The sequence below is a fragment of the Narcine bancroftii genome, chromosome 10, assembly GCF_036971445.1.
Source record: "Narcine bancroftii isolate sNarBan1 chromosome 10, sNarBan1.hap1, whole genome shotgun sequence".
Classification (NCBI taxonomy): domain Eukaryota; kingdom Metazoa; phylum Chordata; class Chondrichthyes; order Torpediniformes; family Narcinidae; genus Narcine; species Narcine bancroftii.
In genome coordinates, this window is record NC_091478.1 from 86,168,260 (window position 1) to 86,178,455 (window position 10,196).

Below are 10,196 nucleotides of genomic sequence, written 5' to 3' on the forward strand. Positions count from 1 at the left end.
AGCATAGGTCAGTGTGGCGAGGTGGGAGAAAGTGTTTGGCGTGGAGTAGAAGGCCCTAGTTGGCCCGTTTCTGTGCTGTTATTGTTATATGGTTATAATTCATTGAAGAGGGCCAGTTGTAATAAGAGTAACTGAAAATGACTGCATTGAAAACAGAATTTGCAACTAGGGAAGGACAGAGAAGACAAATGAATTGATGTCTACATTTAAAATAATGTAATGGCGGAAGAAAAGCAAGCCTGAGTCACAGCATTGTAAATACATTAACAGATTGATAATCTGGAGGCATTAGTCTAATTTTAACTACTGTGTAGTTAAGTCAGTCTCACTCTATCAAAGAAATCCCCTTTGTTCAACCCATTCACCGTTCCCCTTTCTCTGCTCTCTAAGTCAACTTGTTTCTCTCTCTTTTCTGGTTCTGATGAACAGTTCTGATCCCAAAACTGTTTCTTTATACACAGATGTAGCCTGACCTGTTGGATATTTCCAGCATTTGCAGTTGTTTTTTTTTAATTAATAAACCAGTGGCCTTAACCAATGATCTTGTAAATGTTGAGATCCTACCACAACAATGGGGAATGAAAAATCAGTTAATCAAATATACCTGGGATAAAAGGATGGGAAGTATAAGATTGCCAAATTGTTAGAAGTCGATCAGGTTTGTGAAGGTCCTTTGCAGAAATGAACTGCAGTTCCCACTTGGACACATCTGTATTTGTTTCAGGTTCACATCAATGTTTTGGATTCCGATAGGTCTTTCAACTGGCTTTAAGTCAGCTTATGGAAAATTAGGAAATAAGAGAATGAACTTTATGGTAATATCCAGAAATGTAATTAATTATAAGTTCTAAGATAAAGAATGAATTGAAGTAGTGAAACAAAGAGCTTAGTAATGAGTTAGAAAGAAGATATTTTAAGAGAATGAGATCGAAATAGGAAAATAAACTGGAAGAAATAACTAGATAAGAGAAAGAACAGCTACAGAAAATATTTGGAATGATGTGTATTAATAACAGTTGCACAATAACCATTAAATAATATTAAAAGTAAAAAAAAAAGAAGCTTTAAAAAATAGACTAAAAGGCATCCTCCATGATCATCGGGAATGAAATGGTTGTCAATGGTTGTAAACTATTCAAATATCTTGATATGCAACTGAATCATAATTTTCACATCATATTACCATAATATAAACCTCACTGATAGGTTTCAGATAATGCGATGAAATTTGGACCATTGGACATGGTTTACATGACTTCTCTTGATAAGCAACACCACAGGGAAGTTTTTTTTTGTTGTAAATTGAATGAGTAGTTATTTTCCTGGTGACTTGTGTATATGAGCATTCCATGTAATATTTTAGAGTTAATGGGTTAGGTCAGGTTTGGTCAGCCTCCGACCAATGTATCTCCTCTCTACCACCCTTGCTACTCACTCAACCACATTCAATAATAAATATTTTTTTGGGGGGGAAAATCTTATACACATTACACCACAGATAAAAATAAATTTTAAGAGATTACATAAGTGTTCTATTCATTTCTGTTAATATTGCAGCTTTCGCTGAATTGAGTGTTTTGATTTTAATTTTGCTGGGTGTTGTTAATTACATTGTCTAAATTTAATTCAGATCACTATTCACTTTTATAAGAAATAGTCATTTTCAATTTCAAGGTGGAATGGGTCCATCACGTGATTTTATTTAATTTGTATCCTTTTTTTTAATTGTACCCCATAATTAAAATATTATTGACAGGTCTAACAAATTAGGATAGCCAACAAATTTGGAATTCTGGCTACAATTTATTTCATGGATTATTGTTGATAAGATAAACGTGCTTCATCAAATACACGTTGGTCTTTTAAAAAAGAGAAAGAAAGTGTTCTTGCTTTTAATTACAGAATAAAAGGAATTGCCAATTGTTGCGACCCTTTTGTGTCATTTCACAGATTCCAATTGGACCAGACCTCATCTCATTGGAGATGCGACGCTCACACAAATGAAACCTGGCGAAAGCAAGCAAAATCGTGGGAAAACATCTTTGTTTTAACTGGAAATGTAACACTGCAGCACAGTCATCCCTTTGTCCCAGATGTGCCTCCCTTGCGCGTCTCTCGCGAAATTCAACCTGAGGCTGTGTGCATTTTTTGCGAAGCCTTGCCGAGAATGGGAGGGGATCTGCTGCCTCCTCCAAGACGCGCGAAGAGCGGCTCTCCGCCTCCTGAATGCAGAGCAGCCAACTCATTGCGATCATGTTACATCCCGAGAGTCACGCGGGCCCGTCAGTTCAACGCTGATTGGTGCAGAAGGTGCCGATTGACAGGTGGGAGAGGCGGTGTAGCGAGTGAGCAGGGCGGCATTGGTGGGGCTCGGTTTTGTTGCCCGTTATCTCTCTGCTATCAATAATTTACACAGGGACTCGGCGCAGCGCTATGTATTCATTTGTGCGTCTTCTTGTCAAGGCCCTTTCTTTCACTTCAGGGGTCATTTAATACTTGCTCTAAACTAAGAAAGCGAGAGGGAGTCGCGGGCAGCGAGCGAGAAGGTGAGCGCTCAAATAAATAAAGCAAACATTAAAAAAAAAATCCAGGGGGGGGTGAAAAAAACTCCTAAGAAGAGTAAAAGCTGGATTCGAACAGGAGATAAGGAGCGAGCTGGACTGAGACATGGGTGGAAATCGGCGGTCGCTCGTCATGTTAGAGTTGCTGTTCGCTCTGTTTTGGTTGGCGGGACTTGTGCACGGCCAGAATGAGACGGAGCCCATCGTCCTGGAGGGGAAATGCCTCGTGGTTTGTGACTCGAATCCCACCTCGGATCCTACGGGGACTGCGCTCGGGATATCTGTGCGATCTGGCAGCGCCAAGGTGGCATTCTCAGTCATCAGGAGCACCAACCACGAGCCTTCCGAGATGAGCAACAGGACCATGATCATTTATTTTGACAATGTGAGTGGGGCGGAAGCTGCTTTCCAACGAGTTGTCTTTCTTTGATAGAGGAGAGCCATGTCGATGCCATACCGTTACCTGAGGACAGCCGCGATGTCCCGAGGGTCAGCTAGTTGAGGCACCTTGTTCGACCGGGGAGAGTGAATAAAGAGAGTTGGAGGAAGTTGCAGAAGGGGGGGGGGGGGAGTGAAAATAATGGAAAGGACAAATAATTGGGGTCACCAAAAAAAGGAGCAAGATCGGTGAAGATCCTTTGGAGGGTGGGGATTTGTTACGGCATGGACTAGTAGGGCCGAACTGGCCTGTTCTGTGCTGTAAGTGGTTAATATGGGTCGGCGCGATGTGGGCAGGTGAGGTGCAGTGGCGGCAGCGGAGGGGATGGGAGTGCATTCAGTCGAAATTCCAACTCAATGTCGATGTGAAAGAAACTGAACCTGCAGGTGGCATCGAGGTCAAATCAGGAAGAATGATGGGGCTGTTTAGAATTCTTATCCCTCTCAAGCCGGCAAACTCCTCCATTCTCCCTGTGTCCCCGCTGTTCTTGCCATCTGTCTTCAGGCGGCCCACTGGGCGGCTTTGGTGAGCTGACATTGGTTATGTTTGATTTCAGATACTGGTGAATGTCGGCTCTAATTTTGATTCGGAGAGAAGCACCTTTATAGCTCCACGGAAAGGAATTTACAGTTTTAACTTCCACGTGGTCAAAGTGTATAACCGGCAAACCATCCAGGTTAGTAGATCAGTCGGACACCGCATGGAATGCATGGGCCTCTCTCTCCACCGTCTCTCTGCCTTGATGTCAAGACTAGGGTGCTTTCAAATTATCCATGTCCACAGGGAAACTGAACAAAGTTGACAGAAGCTTTATTATTTTCACGGGAATCTACAGGAGGAATCCTTAGCCTATAATGTTAACTGTAATCTTTTACACCACGTTCAAATCAAAATGTTTAGAAGTTAAAAGATAATCTACAACTTTCCAGACAGACAGCGGCGTCAAAATCGGTACGGTGAGTTTCAAGTTCCCGTGTGATCAGTTATTCACCCACCGTCGAACTTTTCATTCGGAGGGTCGAATATTAAATGAACGTGAGCAAACTCCGCGGTCCTGGACGGACGGGATGGCCTTCAGAAGCTCCACAAGAAGGGGCTCCGCCTCGCGTTTGCTCTTTATTTGTCTCACAGCACTTCATTGCCGGAGACGTTGATACAAGTCATCACCTTCTCTGGCAGCATCGCAGGAAATAAAGTGCCAAGGCTGCGGATTAAAGGAATGATTTATTATTTTTTTTAAAAAATCGTGTACAAATTCCACTGGATTCTTCTTCAAAGTTTGATATCTAAACATGGACATTGGACTATTTAGTATTTTAGCTTTCTGGTAAATGGTTCAATCGTCCAATATCCCTCATATATTTAATGACTCTGTCACAGAACAGCCGAGAGGACCCAAAATAGATTAGGAAAATCTTCTCCTAAATACAACCACCATTGAAGGCGTTACGATTGCAAAATATACGAGTGATTTAACGGACAAGCTCATTGAATCGTTTTGCACTAATCCCATAGGTAAATATACAAGTTTTCAAATAAATGAGTAACATGACCCAGGGTAATCTTACAGATTTGGTTTGCTGGACGCATAATTCATCAGGAATCCACATAAACTCTATAATCGAGTTCAAGAAAATGAATTTATTTGCTCAATGTTCAATAGGGTTTGGCATTATAGTTTTACTTTAGCTTGTAATGTGGAATTAGTGTTGGGAAATTGTAACTTACTACCGTTACAATGTTCAATTGAATGTGCTGCTTTCGGAATTTTAGATCATAGTGAACAGTCCATGGAGAACAATGGATCCTATCAAACCCACAGGTTGTAAGTTGGCTTGATTGAATTGGTGCCTGAATGGGTCTCTCTTAAAAATGAACATTATAATTAAAATGCACTCTATTTTTTTCCTATACCGAGCATATTATGAATAATGGTAAAAAGGAAAACTGTTATCCGGAAATAATGACAGTAAATGATGGAACTATACAACACCCAGCAGATAATGCTCAGCTCTGGCTTTTTGAATGAGTAAAGGGTCACACCCAAATGATTGAGACTTCCTTCGCCCAGAATTATGTCAAGAAAGTCTGATCTTTCTGGGTTTAAAAAAAATATATATCTTTACAGCATTGGTATTTTCAGACTCTTACAATCAAGTAAAATAGCCCATGAGGATCTTAATAATTAGTGATTCACTTTTGCAAAATATTTAATCAACAAATGCAAACAAATTATTGTTATGATTTCCCTACAGGTGAGCCTGATGCTGAATGGCTGGCCATTGATCTCAGCCTTTGCAGGAGACCAGGATGTGACAAGAGAAGCAGCCAGCAATGGAGTGTTGACTCAGATGGAAAAGGGGGACCGAGCCTACCTTAAACTGGAACGAGGGAACCTAATGGGAGGGTGGAAATACTCGACTTTCTCTGGATTCCTGGTGTTTCCACTCTAAGAGAAAACAACCTTGCATTTTCCTGAACCCTACACTGTCACAAGAGGGTTAATAACTTTTTATTTCCCCAACAGCACAAGTGCATCCCAGAGCTGCACAGAAAGCATATATTAAAGGGACAGTATCCCATTTGGTATCCTGCATCCATTCGTATGAATTAAGAATAAATTCCAGATTTAAAACTTATGCATGACATGATAGAGATTTGGTTTGATCTCCAGAACAACCCACACAGATCACCATCACGAACAAGCCAACAGGGGGAAAAAAAAACACACGGAAGTGTGCTTATGTTCAATTATCTTTTTTTTAAAGTAAGACTAATTCTATTTTTTGTCATGTTTGATTTTGAACAATTTAGAAGTGCTGTCTGTATAGGTTGCCAAAACGGGAAACCAACCGAAAAGTTTGACAGGGTCTGGTTGCCAAAGCGATACTGTCTCTTTAAACATGTAAGAAAGCAGAAAACATGCTCATCTATGCCTGTATATGTCTGCTTTGCGGAACCTTAGAGATGGTTGCAGTTCCAAAATACAGCATATGTTTATTTGCCTTCGTATTTCTACATTCGATAGATATAATATTTTCAATTCTGTGACAAATTAGCAACTTATATAACCGAGCATAACTTTAAAAACGGAATTATGGTAATGTTCATCTCGCCAGACAAGGACGGTTAGTTGTATTTCAGTATTTGAGTGTATTCTGGATTTATTCTGTGGAGGCCGCTAATCGTTCTGGTAGCATAAAATATCGTTTTTGTTCCAGTATAATGTGGCCATATTGAACAGCAGAAATTATGAAAAAAGTAACATTGTAATATATGTGTGAATATTTATAAAATGGAATTTTGCTTTATTTCAATAAATTTTAAATGTAACTTTTATTTTTGTTAACCAGAACTCATGGTTGGAGACACAGTTTATTATTTTTTAAATAACTGTGAGTTCGCATAGAAACTCAGCTCAAAAGGCCACGGTCTTAAAAAGTTGTTTCTAAAATATCAGGTTAATATTCGCCATTACAAAACTATATTTAGAATTGCGGTTTGGCGGACGGAGCAAAGCAGGTATTACTTTAAAAAGAGTCTGTTAAAAGCTTTAGTTGATGCATTAATGTCGATGTTCGTGCTCCGGTCTTCAGTAATCTGCGTGCTTAATGAGTGATATAATTCAAGTCCCTGACACTGCGGACACATAACCTTCGCATTGATTGGAGCGTGGCTTGTTCTGTATGCTCGGTCTTCGCCAGCATTGGTTGGCTCAGTGATTGAATTTTTTGTAGCAGGATATTTAAAAATAATATTACTAACGGGTCCCTTTAATTAGATACAGACCTTGTTGTTTAAATTTGCAATTTCAAGTAAATCCTCGTGGAATTTGTGCCTGTGGCTTAAGACTTAAATCCATCTTGTTATTAATCACTTGAGGCAATGCAGTTTGATAAATCAACAGGGTGTCACACTCAGTCGTCTCAGGTGATGGTTCTTTCCTCTCCTTTAAAGTGACGTTTGAAAGCATAGGCAAATAACAGCCGTATATCAAACTGGTTTTTCTTTCGCAGAATTTGGCATTTTATTTTGTCGCTAAAATTAATAATATCTGTTGTATGAAAAGAACAGAAAAAAAAACCCAAGAGGTGTTCAGCACGGAAGTCTGCAGAAACAGACAGAAATGGTTGGAGTAAAAACAATTCTGGAGAAGACGGTGTTCAAAACGTACGGGGTAGTAGGTCAATTGAGTGGCACGGACTCGTGGTCCTGGTACCGTGCTGTGCGTCTGAATTAAAAAAAAACTTGTTAAATAGGGTATTTTATACAGCAGATATATAACGTTTCGGGCCTGAGCCCTTCATCAAGGTGAAGGCTCGAAACGTTGGGCACGTACCTATAAAGCACACTGTTTGAACTGTAGAGTTTCTCCAGCATTTCTTTTTTCCTGGCTCTGTTTAAGAGTTGGTTTAGCAAGAGTTTAGGTGATTTTGCTTACAACTTCCAAGTTAATTGGCCACTCAGTTTTCGCTGTTCAGAAAAACCATGGAGATCTTTGACTCTGGTGTTGTCTCCCTGAATCGTTTCGTGCTACCTCCGATCAAAGCTTTAGTCGCCTTTCCTGCTATCATCTCCCCTGATTTGAAGAGTCTTGGGATCTGTTCGTATACACGAATACAAAGCTGTTCCGGCAATGTTTCGCCGGGTGATCACTTGAAGTCCCAATCTATTTGTTTTATCGAGTTCCGAAGTAGATGTTATAAATCACGGTTTTGGAAGAGGCCGCGTCTAATGGTACAAACAATGTGCCGCAATAGAAAACGCCTGGCTCTGCAGGGCGCTTTTGTCAACGCGGCTGGTCCAAAGTGTGTTTTTTTTTTAATATATATGCGTAAAATGCCCAAGTCTTGGATGTTAGGACTGGCCTTGGTTGTAGTTAATCGAAGTAACCTCAATTCGCTGCTGCAGCGAACTCCTTAATTGGCTCAAGTGGGGAAAATTAACACTTAATGGGATTTCCCCCCTCCCCCCAGCTGCATCAGTAGAAAACCGCACGATCGCTGCATAATGAGCCCCTTGTAAAATTGTTTTTTAAATTAACATGTTTGTGTTTAAATAAAATATTCAAGCTGATTTTCACGCTGAATTTTTGACCATTTCCTCTTTAGAACAAGACCTGAGTTACTTCGCACACTAAATGGACTGTGTTTGCTGTCGTCGGACCATTTGTTTATTGTCTTGGGGGGGGTGGGGGGGGGAGAGGGAATGTGTAGAATCCCATCCTGTTATTCAATAGGCCGATCTCGTGTGTTCCCCAAAATCCCCGTCCTAATCCGATGCTCAGTAAGGTGCAAACACAATTACCGCTACAATGAGCACCGGCCGCGAGCGAGGATCGCACCTCGTTGAAGTTCTGAACTTCCAAGCGGTAGGTCGGTCCAGACTGATCCGTTCCTCTTGTCCAGAAGCGGGGATTGTACGGCCGCGAGGCTCTTCGAACGAGAGGGAACGCGTGGAGCGAATGTTCAAGGGTTCCGAGCATCCATCAGCCTGAGGCACTGCAATCGATCGATTTTAAACAGGGCGCCAACATCTCGTTTCATTTCTAACAGAGACTTTGATGGAATAATTAAGCCAACACCTGAAATGCTAACTTCATACTCTCGAACCGAACAAAGCACTACATATTAGTGACTGGTGTAGTTCACAAAAGGCGCTTGCTAAGAGGTTTAGATTCCTGGAGTGTGAAAGATTTGGGATAATTTACCTGTTGGTTTGGGTGCTACCGAAAGAGAGGAACAACTGTATTTGGTCCAGAAAGTAAGACTTGGTTTCTTCTTCCACCTCTTTACTAACAAGGCGCGTTTCAAAATGTACTCAGAAATCCACCCCATGATCAACCGACAAGTTGGTCTTGGCCAGTAGTCGCAGGACCTGGCAATTAACAAAATAAATTAGAACCAAGGCCAGCTCTGAAGTCGGATACATTTGCGTTGAAGCTCTGTAGTGTATTAATCGTGGAGCAAATAGTGTGGTTCCCTTTCGATTTTAATATTTCCCATTTGGTTGATCTTGGGACGAATTTACTCGCTCAATTCCTTTGTCAAATCGATTAATGTACTTGGAACGGTGACACTTAAACGGCATGAGCAATTGATCAGTAAACTTGAACAAGTTTATTAAGCTTCAATAATAAAATGAAAGTTGGCTTCGTTTATGAACAAATTATTTTAATAGTTTGTCTATCCTAATTTAATCTGCCATAAACTACATCCCGCGGTGCTCTTTACAATCCTTATTTAATTACACTCTAATAGTTTTTTGACTTCATGTACCGCCGAATAACGTTAATTTGATCCGAAACCCAAATGATTTTTGAGAATCAATAGCAAATGCACAACTGTTGAAGGATTAATTCACCGCACACTTTGGTCTGTTTTGCTGTGAATCACCACGTGTACATGAACGAATATTAAATAGCTACCATTCATCTGTTTTGTTTTGACAAAGGGCCAGTTGTAAACTTGTGCCAACTTCACGAAGTGTAATTCCCTCGTCTCCAGAAGAGGAAAGGGTGCGAGAGGCCAACGTCCCCCCCCCCCCCCAAAAAAGATATGCTTGTAAATGTAACCGATAAGTTTTAGATGCAACAACTTCGATCCTCAATCCCACACGATGCGCCCTTCAGGCTGAGGAAAACACGGGCCACTTCACAAATTGAATATGATTTATTAAGCTTCAATATTTCGTGGTCATTTACCCGAATCACAATCTCCACTATTTTGTTTTAAGTCTTCCAAGTCCCTTGTAAGAATGTTTCGGCACATGTTTGGGGAAGTGTAGCACAAGCTCTCTGCCTTGGAACCCTGATATCATTACAAGAATTTAAAAGTTATCCCATTCCCTATATTTTAAAAAGAAACTCGTCTTAATCGGAGGCATTTATTAAAAAAAAATACAATGCAGATGCTGAGAATCTCACCTAAAATACGAGAAATATTCAACAGTATCAGCTCAGAGAAACAGACTTTGGTTAACGATGCTTCCGACTGGGGGAAACGTTGGGGATACACGAGAGCTTGGACTTCTCTGCTGGGGCCAGGACGTCATGCTGGGAAAGAGATAACATCAAGAGGGGACATGCTACACTTTTGATGGGTGGCCAAACAAGAATCAGAACAAGTTTCCGATTTGGGGCGTGACCGGTGTCCAACCGAGCCACGTGCTCAGGCAAGTATCATTTCCATTGTCGA

The 10,196-nt window shown here is 40.8% G+C and overlaps 1 protein-coding gene across 1 annotated transcript; it reads left to right on the plus strand.

The window, feature by feature from the left end:
* The first annotated feature begins 2,389 nt into the window (after window positions 1-2,389).
* On the plus strand, window positions 2,390-6,294 carry LOC138743992 (cerebellin-1). Its single transcript, XM_069899527.1, has 3 exons — window positions 2,390-2,946; window positions 3,557-3,676; window positions 5,256-6,294. Exons 1-3 carry the CDS (start codon window positions 2,668-2,670, stop codon window positions 5,451-5,453), a joined length of 597 nt encoding a protein of 198 aa, XP_069755628.1. The 5' UTR covers window positions 2,390-2,667; the 3' UTR covers window positions 5,454-6,294.
* Window positions 6,295-10,196: the final 3,902 nt, after the last annotated feature.

Coding starts and splice junctions, on each gene's coding strand:
- LOC138743992 (XM_069899527.1), top strand. CDS start 2,668: ATGGGTGGAAATCGGCGGTCGCTCGTCATGTTAGAGTTGCTGTTCGCT. Junction 2,947..3,556: donor TGATCATTTATTTTGACAAT/GTGAGTGGGGCG, acceptor GTTTGATTTCAG/ATACTGGTGAATGTCGGCTC. Junction 3,677..5,255: donor ATAACCGGCAAACCATCCAG/GTTAGTAGATCA, acceptor ATTTCCCTACAG/GTGAGCCTGATGCTGAATGG.